Source organism: Sinocyclocheilus rhinocerous, unplaced genomic scaffold (assembly GCF_001515625.1).
Source record: "Sinocyclocheilus rhinocerous isolate Xijiao unplaced genomic scaffold, SAMN03320098_v1.1 scaffold633, whole genome shotgun sequence".
Taxonomy (NCBI): domain Eukaryota; kingdom Metazoa; phylum Chordata; class Actinopteri; order Cypriniformes; family Cyprinidae; genus Sinocyclocheilus; species Sinocyclocheilus rhinocerous.
In genome coordinates this window covers 87574-102946 of record NW_015654568.1, presented here as the reverse complement: position 1 = coordinate 102946, position 15373 = coordinate 87574, and the positions used below count along the sequence as shown (strand labels likewise).

The 15373-nt window shown below is 38.3% G+C and overlaps 1 protein-coding gene across 3 annotated transcripts in view; it reads left to right on the top strand.

Moving 5' to 3' along the window:
• Window positions 1-15373, top strand: part of LOC107717656 (gamma-adducin-like) — a 95218-nt gene that overhangs the window by 53501 nt on the left and 26344 nt on the right. For 2 of the 3 annotated variants that reach the window (XM_016524473.1, XM_016524471.1), the window contains exons 1-2: window positions 4849-5121; window positions 10046-10268. In XM_016524473.1, the coding sequence (XP_016379959.1) occupies window positions 10074-10268 (195 nt within the window). In that variant the 5' untranslated portion in view covers window positions 4849-5121; window positions 10046-10073. Of the gene's footprint in view, window positions 1-4848; window positions 5122-10045; window positions 10269-15373 lie in introns of those variants that run through there. The other variant, XM_016524472.1, reaches the window with a different exon arrangement.

Here is a 15373-nt window from a genome sequence, read left to right as displayed (position 1 = left end):
AATTTCCCTTGAGGAACTCTCTCTAGATAAAGCATACAATCACGGAGAGTTCACGGCTGAGTGAAAACTACAGTATTTGTCAAGCTGCATCCGCTGTTATTGGAAAAGTCAGTGCACCTAGCAGGAAATTTCACCTTTTACTCTCTGACCAGGTCAGATTCCGAACAAAATATGAAGGTAATGTGACTTATCCAACTCACGTTTTAATATATAGGCCTATGAAGTTGATATGTTTGCGCATTCAGAAGATTTGTTTATTTTTTTGTGCATCTCCATGGTAATTATTACCAGTTATCTGTTTAGAATCTGAAAAATGACAACATACAAAGATGCAGCAGAGACTGTTTGTCTACTGTGTGCGTGTTTCCAAGATGGTTGCTCCCTAAGTTACGCTTGCTACACTTGGGGAATGTGTTGACGGCTGTCAGGTGAGGCTGCCCTCCTGGAGCTGCAGTGCTACAGGTGGATCTTGGCACATGCTTGTATATCAGCTATGAACTTTACTGTCTGGCTGACAGACAAACACGAAAATATGATACTGAAATGCAAGAATACCAATACAGCCGTCCAAGCATCAGTCTTAAAGGGATCCCCGGGTATTAAGACATGTATAGCTTAATATAACGTAAATGATGTCTCTTATTTAAATATATAGTAGAAACCCCATGAAAGATGTATGTTATTTTAAAAAATCGACATGGTTTTTGGACTATGGGGGGCGCCATTATTTTATGTGCACAGTACATTCTGCGTCGATGACGTCAAATGGTTGCACTCGGTGAGCTACTGGCGCTTATTTCTATAGTCTTTGGCTTTTTACCGCAACACAACTCAGAATACACAACTCAGAAAATAAAATACTGATACGATATCACATTGTGTGACTTTTGGTTGTAATTTTCAGTCGAAGGGCAACAAGAGAAGCAATGCAAGACTTCACAAGAAGAGGAGAAAAGAATGGGAAGATGCCTGTGGACAAATAATACTTCCTAAAGACCCGCTTCTTTTTTCACTTCACTTTAGTGTTTTTAAAATAACATAAATCTTTAATGGGTCTTCTACTACATATTTCAGGAAGAGACATAATTTACATTATATTAAGCCATACAAGTCTTAATACCCAGGGATCCCTTTAAGAATGTAAATGTGATTTCAGACACACTATTGACAGTCAGACTATTAAAGACTAAAAAAAAAAGTGTTTTTACAAAAGATGCATCCACTGATCTTGTTTTGAAAGTAGCCTAGTGGTCAACTGGGTTCTGATAGCTTGAGATTAGGATGATGGTTAGCTGATATACTGTGCATATTTAATAATAGAAAATTAATCTGACACAGAAATTGCTGAAATTAACTCTTTCCCCGCCATTGACTGACTTTCCGGCTTGACGCATTTTTATTGTTATATACGGTAGGACGTGATATTATTATTTTCTGAAAGAGTAAATCTCTGTATCAAACACAGGCAAAGAAAAAGCAGAATCAAGCGATCTGAGATAAGATGCATATGCAAAAATAACACGATCATCATACAGCATAAATCAAAACTGCCTAACGTTACCGAATGAAATGACGACCCAGAAAGTGTTATAGAACTGTGCAAGCTTTGGATGTGTTGATGGAAGCGATCGACTCCATCTATGTTTTTATCTATGTTTGGATGTAGTCTTTTAAGAAATGTGATTCTCTCAGCTTTTTTTTTTTTTTAAATGACATTTTCAACATTCAAGTGTTGATAATTTTTTTGTTTGTTTGTTTGTTTAAAGAAGAGGCTTTTTTTCTTTTGGCATATTGCATGTTCAGATAGTCATTCAACAAAATATTCTGTGGGCCATGAAAATTTAGTGAAAATTATCAAAATGGCAGTGGCTAACAATGTTTTTTTTTTTTTTTTAAAGCTGGCAGGGAAAGAGTTAAATTTCATTTTATACGGTATTTACTAAACATTATTACAAGCGCAATGTGCATTACCTGCTCACGAGATTTTGGAACAGACTGCAAACTAGTGGTCGGACCGATATATCGCCAAGGCCGATATATCTGCCGATATCTGCCATTTTTCAAATATCGTCATCGGCCGATAAGTTTTTCTGTTTGGCTGATGTGTTCGAGGCGGGACTTTTATTTTGACGGCAGTTCTGCAAACTAGTGGTCGGACCGATATATCGGCCGATATCTGCCATTTTTCAAATATCTGCATCGGCCAATAAGTTTTTCTGTTTGGCCGATGTGTTAGAGGCGGGACTTTTATTTTGACGGCGCCAAGAACTGCTGTGGCAGCGCCTGAGCACACAGCGCTTACATTCTCCCTCTTGTTCGCTGTTGTCATTCAACGAATATATATACTTATCAAATTATTATATCGAAGTTAGAAATTCAAATATTGTGACAAAATTAATTTTGTAGGGTGCCACAAGTTTGCTAAAATTTCCAAAGGGTGCCGCGACTTAAAAAAGGTTGGGAAACACTGTTCTAGAGTATAAGTATGCTTATTTTACACGTTTATTTTTTAATCCATTTTCAAATGATTTCAAATTTCTTAAATATGAATTAAAATAAATAAAATTATATCGGCCATCGGCCACCCTGCTTTACAAGATAGCGGCATCGGTATCGGCTGTCAGAAAACCCATATCGGTCGACCACTACCGCAAACCCTGTAAACTTTTAAAACAGGTCTTTTCTCTTTTATGCAACAAAGTCTTAAAACACATAATATATTTTAAATATTAGAAATGTTTATATTATATTATTAACCATTACATAAATAAATTCTCAGACATTTCTAAATCACTAGACAACTTTTACACCAAAATAATGGATAATGAAAAACACAGGATTTTACTTTTAATGTGCCTTCATGTCTAGACCATAATGTTTGCATGTGCCCATCTATTTTCACTACACCAGAGCTAGTTTACCTAATTAATTCATTTCTATCCCTCAATACCTGAGACGACAGTCTCTTTTAGATGCTGTTTGGGTGTGTTCATGATCTTCTGAAATGCTTGAGATCACCAATTTAATGAGTTCGTCTCCGTTCCAAGTTTACGTGCAGGTTCAGTAAGAGTGTCATTTAAATGTGCGTGTTTGTGTGGAAGAGTTGTTTGACATGCACTGTCTGCATTGCTCAGAAGTCAGGGTGGGTTAAATATTAGCCTCTGTAGTGGCCACAATGATTCTGCCCTTCCCTGAGACATCACACAAAAAGAGCCGCACTATGACGAAACATGAGAAATGATGGCCTGATTTGATATCACAACAATGTGTGTGTGTAAAGCCACAACTGTGGGCTATATTTTACAGTTTTTATCAATGCAAACAATAGGTTTCACACCGAATGCAAACACTTAGCAGTGATAAGGACTGATGATCCGCAGAAGAGCCGTATGAAAGGGCAAGGATTATCAAATCCAGTTTGAACCAAGTGTAAAAACAATGTGCAAGACCCGGATGTCTGTAATTGAAGGGGAAAGTGGTCTGCGATGAGGTCTTGTGTTTGCATTCCAACATTTTTGCATCACGTAATGCACTCGTACAATGAGATACCTGTGGGAAACATGGAGCAGAACCATCAGAGAGAGAGTAAACAGTGATGGCGTGTGTTTGCGTAAGACCACAGGGAAGTACGCACACACATCTGCACCTGTTCTGTTGGTATTGCTCAAGTCAAATAGTAGGCAGAGGGAATTGTGGGAAAGGGAGCGATAACAGGGCATAGTCTCCATAAAAGTTTGGCTTTATTTCAGGCCAAACCACGAGACAAAGATTTTCCGCTCGCTTTTGCCGGCTCGCAGGAATTCCTGCATGTGCTCTGGCTGTCAATCTGAATGACTGTCCTTCCACTGGACTTTTGTGAACTGTCTCATGGAAACCATTTATTTATAATCTGTCTGACTCGGTTTGTCTCTCTCTTTTTCTCTTCTTATTGGTTCACTTTAATCGGTGATCATATCCAAATGCTGCCATTAAATTGCATAGAATTTTTACATTTTCTGATGTCCTGGATTGAATTCGTGTCTGTTTGGTCTGTTTTACTGTACTCTTGGATGTCTGTGTACACAACAATCATGATCCTTACTTCCCTGATGTCATCTGAGATAAGGTGTGTATACTGTATGTGAGTTATGTTTATCTGTGTGTTTACGTTGACAGGAAAAGGTTTACGAGAGAGAGAGATTTATGAGTGAGATATCAGTGTCTGACACGTCTGTCTGCTCTTTTGATACCCGTTTTAAATGCTAAAATATCTACTGTAATATAATACAGTATTTGTGGTTTTACATGAATCAGCTTGTAACACTCCAAAGAGAAAGGAAAACTTGAAATCGCATCATATGACCCCTTTAACATCTTAAAACACTTTTGTATAGAAGAATAAATTAACCAAAATATAATCTACATGTTTCTGCTTGTAATCCATTGAATATGCAATATGTAGATTTCATTAAACGCTAATTTTGTTTGCTTTTACGAACTAACAAGTCTACATTGTTGCCTGGTAATCCACAGCATGTTACAGATGCTGTCGATTGTATTGAGCCCAAAACATTGATTGAATGCAGTGGAACACAATTTGCCAGTATTTTGTATTGGCAGAATTTTTCACAAGGTTGTTTTGAATCACAACTGTGTTCTTCTAATCTATGCGCTGACTGCTCGTGTGATTCAGGTACAGTGTGGATTTGTGTCATACAGTCGTTTATATCTCTCACACACGCACTGAGTATCGTAAACACTGACCTTTAATTCTTCTAGCTGGGACGCGAGTGGGCGGGACATAGTGAACATCCTGCGTTCCGATTGGTCGATCGCATTCGTGCGTTCAGAGAAGGGGCGGATTAGTTGGTCACGTGACCGCTTCAGTTTCTCTCACTACTGAAGCAGATCCTCGCAAACACACACTACAACCGAAAATCCCCCTTTTATGAGGCAAGAGGAGTGTCGCTGTGTGAGAGCAGCGTTTTGCGCTTTACTGAGTGGAATTGGGGTCTGTTTGTGGAGTTCGGGGGCTGTTTTTGTCGTGTTTAATCCTCTGAGGTAATCTGGGATTCTTGAGGCGGGAATGAGAGAGATGCGCTCGAGCGCTCACTGGATTTTCACTCTGTGAGGAGCAAACAGGTGAGTTTAACGTCTTAAAATTCTGGAAAAACACCCCGTTTTGTTTTCTGGGTTATGTTTTAACGACGAACTGTCATTTAGAGCCAAGTTTTGTGGTTAAGCAGATCACACATATCGTTGCATGCAATTCCAACGGCGTTGAGCAGCTTCAAAAGAGGGATTTATTCTTCAACCGACACTTTTTTTTTTTTTGTAACGTTAATCTTAAACGCTTTTTGTCGCATCTCCTGTGAGTTTAAAACAACGTTAATGTTACTGTTTTTTTGTTTTTCGCTTACCTTGTTCTTTTCTATTCTGAGTGCGAGACCCTTGTGCCGCGACTGAAACATATTTTATATCCATGTATGTGATTACAGTGAAATCGCTCAGGAAATCTGTCCTGTCTTGCCTGCACTCGAGACGGTGGCGTGTGAGCGCTACTGACAGATTCTTCACTCCTATTGGTTGTCGCTCGCGTAATTCGCTGCTTATTTGCATAAAGTTGAAGAATTCTGAACTTTTGTCGCTTGACTCGCATCGCTTGACACGCCCACATTCCGTCGCCAACGGTCACTGTCGCTCGTGTCGCCGGAAGTCGCCAGCTCTCCATTGTAAATGAATGGGATTATGTCGCTCTGTCGCTGTGTCGCTGGCGGTGTGAACGGGGCTTGAGTCCCAAAATCTTTCGTGCCCTATTTATAGAGCTGCTAGTGCTAAAGATAAGAAGAGAAATAGTAGTGCATACTAAAGATGAGGGGGTGTGGGAGGATGCAGAGTGCACTGTACATTGCACTCAAAGGTACTTTAGGACTCACTTATAAATATGTGTCCCTGGACCACAAAACCAGTCATAAGGGTCAATTTTTAAACAGAGCAGACTGCGCTTGTCGGAAGGAGGGACTTTGTAGAAAACGAAGCGTTTGAGAGAGGCGGGGCATAGAGGACCTACAATAATGTACAGTATTTGAAAAATAATGTGTTTTTTGAACATTAAAGCATGTCAACATATTCTGTTACACCAAATACACAAAATAATGATCTTTAAAAAAGCATCATATGACCCCTTTAAAGTCGTGACATTCGTTAAATCAATTTGTTTGTTTTTAATCCGAAGTCGTTGTCGGTTAGTGTGTTAAAAGTGCAAAGGTCAGCCAGGGATGCAGTGGTTGTAATGGCTCATTTGAAGGTGGTTTGCTATCTGAAATGGGGATCCTGTCACCCTGCATCTAAACTGTGTGAGAGAAAGCGGCTGCACAATGAGCCATTGACTGTAGGACACACTGTGAATCTTGTGGCTCGTACTGCTGGTGTCCCTGTAGTGTATTTTATTGTCTTGTGTGGCTATTGTATTACTAGTGTCCATTCTGTTATTGCAAGCCTGTCTATGCAAGAGAAATCCTGCACAGCACTTCATTATTGCCTGTATTCAGAGACCGAACAGCTGCTATAGTGAGGATTGAGGATCCTCCCCGTTCTTTCCTCACATTTCCCACACTTTTTTTTTTTTCCCCTCATGCACCCACTCTGACAGTTTGAAACAATCAAGAACACGTCCCAGATCAACACACTGCTGTACATAAAGCAGTCGATAAGCTGAGATTGACCGTTCGTGTTATATAATTTCATGTGTGGGACATCTGCCACCTGTCCCAGTATTAGAGTCATGTCCAGATTCATATTTGGCAGATTTTAATTCCATTATGCAGTTTATTTTTTTAACAGATGGTGGGAAGTTTTAAATGGTCAGTTGATGCAAAAATTATATTGTCGGAGAAGTAGCATAAAAGAGGTCCTTATGACTTCATTACTGCGCAAAAGTTTGTGGTCGTTAAGATTTAAAAAAAAATGTTTTTGAAAAGTCTCATGCTCACCAGGGCTGCTTTTATTTGCTCAAAAAAATAATAGTTAAAACTGTAATATCATTGCAAATTAAGATAACAGTTTTCTATTTTAATATATTTTAAAATACAATTTGTCCTTGTGATGCAAAGCTGAATTTTCAGCATCATTACTTCATTATTCAGTGTCACATGATCTTCAGAAATCATCATAATATGCTGATTTGCTGCTCAAGAAATTTCCTATTATTATCAATGTTGAAAATAGTTGTGCTGCTTAATATTTTTATGGAAACCGTGATACATTTTTTTCAGGATTCTTGTATTTACAGCATTTATTTGAAATAGAAATACATTATAAATGTCTTTACTGTCACTTTTGATCAATTTAATGCATCCTTGCTGAATAAAAGTACTATTATTTTAATATGGACTACTTTAAAGGTGTCCCTTTTTCCTCTTTCACTTTCATTTTACGGGAAATAGCATCATAACCATTTAATTTTATGTTTTGTAGAAGAAAGGCAGCTTTGAAACGACATAAGGCTGACTAAACCTCATTTTTGGATCTTAAAGGGACAAATACTGTGGTTATTGTCTGGTAATATCCACCCACCTGTTGTTGTTGTCATTGTTTAGAGTTGTTCTGCCTTTCAGGCTTGGCAGCCTGTGTGTTGTGTTTCTGTTTCTGGGTGGGTGTGTCAGAGTTGTCGTCATCCGTCAGCACAACAGTTGTCGCTAGTGCTAAGTTTGATATTGCATCATGAGTTGAAACACGTGAGCTTTGTGTGTACGCGTGCGGTTTGTTGTCTTGACAGCATAATAAACTTAAGCGGCGTCCCCTTAATCGCTCCCCTTTAGATTTATTTGATCCATTTTAGCATTTTTATTTGTTTATGTTTGTGCTTATTTGGCTTTTCCGCCAAGAATGCAACTCTTATTCAGGTTAATAAGGTTTTTTTTTTCACACGCCTATAAATGTGTAGTGTGGTATTGCCGTTGTTGGCTTGGGCTCATTTATTGAGCCCACCCTCAGTACATGTGTGTGTGTTTTTTTTTTTTCTGGCAGAGTTGTGTGTCTCTAATCTGAACCATCTTTCCAAGCGCCATTTGACCTGAATGAGCAGCTTAGCCACGTACAGCAGAGAAAAGAAGCCCCTCCAGAGTGAATCGCAGAAGAGAGCGAGTGTGAAAGCCTAGAGAGGTACAGGTGAAAGCTTTTACCGAGGCCTGGGAAATGCCTGACACTGTCTGGCACAACTGTCTGGAGTTTGCAAAGCGTCATTATTAAGATATCTAGGATTAAGGATTTGAAGAAACCTCGAATGGAAACTTCGCCTCATGAATGAATGGTTCTTGAAATCATGTCGTCTGTTCAGGAGAGGTGTGCTATTACTTTGATCAAACTTACTTTTTTCACCCGTTGAGTAGTAAAATGGTTGAATCGAATCTTTAAATCCATTCAAAAGTATGGGATCTGTATGATTTTTTAAATTTTTTAAATTTTGTTTTTCAAAGAAGTCTTTTATAGTCACCAAGGCTGCATTTATTTGCTCAAAATTATAGTAAAAATTGAGGAATGTTATTGCAATTTCTGTTGGAATGTGTTTAAATGTAATTCTTAAAATGCAAATATAATTTCCTGTGATGCTGATTTGATGCTCAAGAAACATGAAATTTCATGATATCTTGAGGATTCTTTGATGAATGGAAAGTTTAAAAAACAGCATTAATTTGAATTAGACCTAAGTTGTAACATCATAAATGCATTTTCCTATGACTTTTGATCAATTTAGTGCGTCCTTGATGGATAAAAGTCTTAAAGGAGACCTATTATGCCCCAGAATGTGTCTGTGAAGTTCCAGCTCAAAATACCCCACAAATCACTTATTATATCATTTTGAAATTTTGATTGGAAGCAGAAACAGGCTGTTTTCGTGCATGTCTCTTTAAATGCAAATGAGCTGCTGCTCCCTGCCCCCTTTTCCAGAATAGTGCTGTGCCTTTACAGCTCCTTCCTCAGATACTCTGCTAAAAAAAACATCTGTTTGGTTTTGATTATCATGTCTATTGCTCTGAAATCATGCTTTTTAAACCATATTAGTTTCAACTTCTGATCGGCCTTTACGGTTTTCTGAGCGCCCACAAGCGGCCGTCACGCGGCATGTGAGTACTAAACTAAGTTCTCTTTCATGTCTTATTGCGCTTAAACGGCCAAATTCTACAAGTTTGTTAAAAACACACGAGTTACAAAAACAGTTGGTTATGTCTGTGAAGGTGAACAGCTGGGAAAGAAATGGCATGTTTAGGCTATATTAGATCTGTGTGGCAGCAGCGTAATATACAGTAGGGCTGTCTAAAAATAATTAGATTTTCGAATGTTCGTCGAATTTAAAATAAAAATCCACATTCGAATACAAAAACGTTGCATTCGAATAATGCACCGGGGACCCGATTATAGCACTTAAACACGAAAAAAAGTCAGATTTTCATGATGTCACCTTTAATTTCTTGAAAAATCTTACGAACCAATGGTAGTGGACCATCTGGAGAAATTCAGTGCTCTGTCATTTTTAATGCTCTACAGCTTGACTCACACTAGAGAGAGAAATCCACATGTCTGGAACAATAGTGTGTGTATGAGAGAGAGAGAGAGAACAAAAATCAGGCTTAACTAAACCTGATAGTGTTATAGGATAGGGCTGCCCTCCTGTTGGTTGACCTGACACCACCCTTCACTGTTGGCGGGACAGTCACTCTTTTCTTTTTGTCGAGGGTGAACAAAGAACGAAGTCCATTGTGGATAGAGATACTCTCAGCAAGCGAGTTCAGCTAATGTGCGGTTGGCTGTTTTTTGATTGTATTGATCGGTGGACTTATGTGCGTGTTGTGTGGGATGATGAGTCTGTCCTTGGGGCATTACTGATCGAGACCGTTTTGCCTGTCAAATGAAGTGCACCGACTTCCTCTCTCAGGTTTTTTGATTCAGTCAGTGCAGTATGTATTGTTAGGTGTGTACTAGGGATGGGCAAATATAAGTATTTAGAGTAATGGCATTTCCACACAGCATGCGCATACTCAAGCTAAATCTCTCTCTTTCTCTCCAGGTGAAGACAGCAGGAAAATTCAGTAGAGATGAGTGGCGATTCGAGACAGGGGGTGGTGACGACCCCTCCGGCCCCCAGCGTGGGGAAAAGGGAGGGCTACTTCGACCGCATCAACGAAAACGACCCTGAATACCTGCGTGCACGCAACATGTCACCAGATCTGCGACAAGACTTCAACATGATGGAGCAGAAGAAAAGGGTCACGCAGATACTACAGAGTCCAGTAAGAAAACACAAACACACACTGAAATGACACTTTGGTGTTCCCAGTGGAAAATGACTGGGCTTGTAAATCTCTTATTATACTATTTCTCACCAAATCTTGGACTCAATCTTTTTATTAACTTGTTTTCTTTGTTATTTGCCTTTCAGCAACAGGTTTTGTATTTCTTTTTGGAACTGATTGATCGCAGGCCTCATTAATTTGAGCTTATGCACCTCAATTTTTGAGTAAACAAGCATTAATTGTGGATAATTTTGAAAATATTCACTCAAAAAATGAGACCTATGATCAGTTAGCTCCAAAAAGAAATACAAAACTAATTGAAAGAAAACAAGTTGATAAAAATATTGAATCCTGAATTTGGTAATAATATAGAATAATGAGAAGCAGTTTTTTGAAGGTGACCATTTTTGTCTGGGAACACCACATGTGTAAAAACTCAAATTTTTTGGTAAGTCAAGTTTTAGTCCAATGCGAAAACATTAACTAGCGTTTTCAGGAAAAAGAAAATCTTCTTCGGGTTAAAATGATCAGAAAAAGTAAAGGTTCCAAAAGTTTTTTTTTTTTGCAGGAATACTATGAAAGAACCATTTTTGATGAGCCAACGAACCTTCAGTGAATGGTTCTCAGAACTGTTTTTTTTCTTGGTGTGAAGAACATTAAAAAGTATTAAAAAAAAAACTTTTTCTACTGTAAAGAACCTTTTGTGCAATGGAAAGGTTCTATAGATGTTAAAAGTTCTTCAAAGAACCATCAATTCCAATAAAAGAACCTTTATTCACCCTAGAATTGGAATCTATGGTTCCATGGCTTTTATGGTTCCGACCTTTTCAACACACAAAAGGCTGTTTACAGTGGACAAAGTTTCTTTAGTTTGTGAAGTGTTCATCACACTAACAAAAAAATGGTTCTTTTGGTTCTTCTTTTTCTGAAAGGTTTTTTGGGCAAACAAAAATGGTTCTTCTATGGCGAAAAACCCTTTATTTTTAATGTTTTGTAAAGTTATTGTACTGTAGAGGGATGTTCTTCCATTTTCCCACTGATTTAATCAGCAAGAATGTGCTTTCAACATAAAAGTGTTTACTTATAGATTTTATAGGTTGTCTCGAGCCATGTGGTTTTGAGTAAATGCCACACTGCCATGAAGTTTACATTTAAAACTCGGCATGAACTTCTAAAGTTGGTTTTGAACCCAGCTGGTTGCACCTTACACTGCCTCTCTGTTGACAATGAAAGATTTATGGTTTATTCTTGTCAGATGAGTAGGTTTGTCAGTCGCTTAATTGTGTGTTTGGTGTGATGTTTCGAGTTACAGCTCAATCATGCGCACAAAGCCACAGCTGCACCATAAAAGCCATCTGGAAGACCACACCCTATTACACGCACACCACCGACTTCCACATCTTGTATATAAACACAATCCAGCCAGCGAAGCACCTCTGACCTACAGTAGAGAGAGATTATAGCGAACGCACACACACGCGCGATTAGTTAACACACACTGGAGAGATTACAGTGAACATACTGCACAGATTACACTCCTGCAGACATTTCAGCAAACGCATACTGTGTTTAAAGGAATGTTCAGAGTTCAATACAAGTTAAGCTGTATGGATGGCATCTGTCACATGCTGCAAATAAATCCCAACTCCCACGCATTGTGAAAACAACTACTTATATTCTGCAAGGATATATTCACTTAGTCAAAAGTGACAGTAAAGTCATTTATAATGTCTCAAAAGGTTTCAATTTGATTTAAATTGTTCTTTCAAACAGAATTCATAAAATAATCCAGAAAAAAATGGTTTAGAATATTAATAGTAAGCTGTTTTCAACATTGATGATAATATAAAATGTTATTTGAGCATGAGAAGTTGCTGAAAATTCAGATTTGCTTTCATAAATGGCATTTTAAAATATATTAAAATAGAAAAATGTTTTAAATTGTAATAATATTTAACGATACAGTAAGCTGTTTTTAACATTGATGATAATATAAAATGTTATTTGAGCACGAGCAGTTGCTGAAAATTCAGATTTGCTTTCATAAATGGCATTTTAAAATATATTAAAATAGAAAAATGTTTTAAATTGTAATAATATTTAACGATACAGTAAGCTGTTTTTAACATTGATGATAATATAAAATGTTATTTGAGCACGAGCAGTTGCTGAAAATTCAGATTTGCTTTCATAAATGGCATTTTAAAATATATTAAAATAGAAAAATGTGTTTTAAATTGTAATAATATTTAACGATGCTACTGTTTTCCTGCACTTTTAATCAAATGAATGCAGCCTTGGTGAGCATAAGAGACTTCTTAAAAATTTCTTTAAAAATTCTTACCAACCCCAAACAGTAGTGAATGCATTTTTAGACCGTGCAAAATCAATGACATTTGTTTGAGAATTTTTAGAAATTTTTTTTCTAAAAAAACTTTAGAAATTGCAAGAGTGATTTGTGATAGTGTTGGTAGCATCAGTAAGAATGGGTTTAAAATCACAAACCAATTCTTGATCTTTTGTCTTGTTTATGAACTTTATGCTGTTTTGGAGTCCAGATTCTTGAAGTTTCTTGTAAAATTATAATAACTGTGTAATATCCAGTTGTTATTGCATATTTGTCTTGTAAGAAAAAGCATCCAATTAAAAATGTGTGCAAAATGATCTATAGTTTTAATAAAATAAATATTAAAAAAATATAAATACAAATAATATAAAAATAAATGATAATTTATAAAAAATATAAATGATAAAAAAATCAATTTTTTTTTATTTATTTATTTGTGAAAATCTGAGAAATATGAATTACTTTAATTTGAAAAAAGAAAAAGAAAAAACCTAGAGAAGCTCTGTAGGGTTTGAGCACTATATTTACAGTATGTCATTGTAATCCCTGTGATTGTGATAAAAACAGAGGCGGTGTGACAGTGCGGTTAATTACGGCAGCGCCGCTGGGCTTTATTAGCAGCAGCTGTCCGAGCACGTGTTTCTGAGACGCGCTATATACTCTTCTCACTCTTCCTTCACTCTGTGTGGAGAGGAGCCAGGCAGGGCAGGCAGCAGGTGTATCGACACACAGGCCTGTGTGTTTACGTCTGCACTATCAGAGCTGATTCAACAAGCCCCTCTTTCATCTCCCTCTCTCTCTGCAGGGTTTCTGCGTATGTGCTCACACGCAGAAGAGCGCTGCTTAAATTGCACGTCTCTCCGTAGACTGTGTTTAAGGTCAGACTATTATAGGCAGGGTGGAGTTTGCTATGCTTAGGCCTCATCTGTGCTGTCACAACCAAAACAAATGAAGACATCTCAAGGTCAACGTATCCCGCTCAGGAACCAAGCGGAAAAATAGCGGTTTGCACTGAGGGACCGCTGATATTTACTTAGGAGGTGAAACAACATGTTAATGATATTAAACTGTAATGGCACAATTGAATTTGTCTTGAATTTCCTCTCTTGGTTTATTTTTAGTTCCCCCACTCCCCTCTGTTTCCCTCTTCAGCATTAAAGCATGCCATTCCCAGAGTCGTAGCTGTTTTCCAAGAGCGCTGTGGTTTGGGTCGGTCGGGACACTTACGTTTGAGAGGAATTTGTGCCAAGAGGCAGGCGGGATCGTTCATACCCTGTCCCGAGCGTCCACTTCTCATCCAAGCACAATCTAATACTCGCACAGGGAACTAGAGTCCCAGGATATCTCCATCTCACCTTTGTACTTTGGCAAGACTTGGCCGGTTTTGGCTCGGGATGCTTCGTTTGAAGTGCGGCCCATGTGAGGTGAATGGGTTACTAAAGCAAATTCACCACATCTGATCAATACACACCCTGACCCACATTACAATGTCACAAAGCTCAGATAACGCCCATCTTCCCCCATGACAGATACGGTTTTATGGTTTGATATTAATGAAGTCACTATGTTTTGTGTTGTTATGAGGTTAGATCGACACTGCTTTGATCTAGTGACAAGTGTGGGCATGTTAGCCCATGTTTTTGTGATGGCGTATCCCTACGTTGGCTGCAGGTTTGTTTTTTTGGAGGCATGTTTGATGATTCCCATGGTTAATCTTTCATCATGATGTAGTTCACCTCTAAAGCACTTTGCTAAAATTTTTAAATATTCACATATTTAGTTCAATTATTTTAGTTCATTTAGTTCAAGACAAGCATCACTTTTACTATTACCCACACTTAAAGGGATAGTTCACCCAAAAATGAAAATTCTGTCATTAATTAGTCACCCTCATGTTGTTCCAAACCTGTAAGACGTTCATTCATCTTCAGAACACAAATTAAGATATTTTTGATGAAATTCGAGAGTTTACTGACTAGGGTTGCAAAGGGGTGGAAAATTTCCGTAAACTTTCCAAAAATCCCTGGAAGATTACAAAAAATCCAGGAAAGTTTCCCAAATTTCTGGAATGTTTCCTAAATTTACTGGAAATGTTCCACCTTTTTGCAACCCTCTTCATAGACAACAATGCAACTGACACATTCAAGGCCCAGAAAGATAGTAAGGACATTGTTCAAATAGTCCATGTGACATCAGTGGTTCAACCATAATTTTAAATACTTTTTAGGCACCGACCGAATTGCCTCGATACCATCGAGTATCGAAAAACGTCTCGTCGATACCTAAGGGGTTAATCTCATCAGCGTCAGTGAGCCAATAAGCCTGCAGCACTAGCCGGTGTGTTTGACTAGAAGAGGTGCGGAGCAGATCGATCATCCGCGTGAGCGATTCGAAAGCGCATGGAGCAGTCTGCTCTCTTTAGCTCTCGTGGTACTGTAATACACCGATCAGTCTGCACTGCACAGTCGGTCCGCGTCAAGTCAAACACACCTACTAGTTTACACCGGTTACACTCAGAGATGTGGCGCACACTTGAGGCTGTAATGTGAATGCGTCCCAGCCCCCTTAGATGTAAGGCTACATTTACACTGGTGCGTTTATGTTTTAAAATGAAAACGATCCTCGTCATACTGGCGTTTCCACTGCGTTTCAAGCCGGCTTTCCACCATCTCCAAGCGACAGACCGGTCATTCAGTCATTCATTTCCAATGGAGAGTAGCATGGGAGCTGTGTCGAGTTCCGATCATAAGCAGAT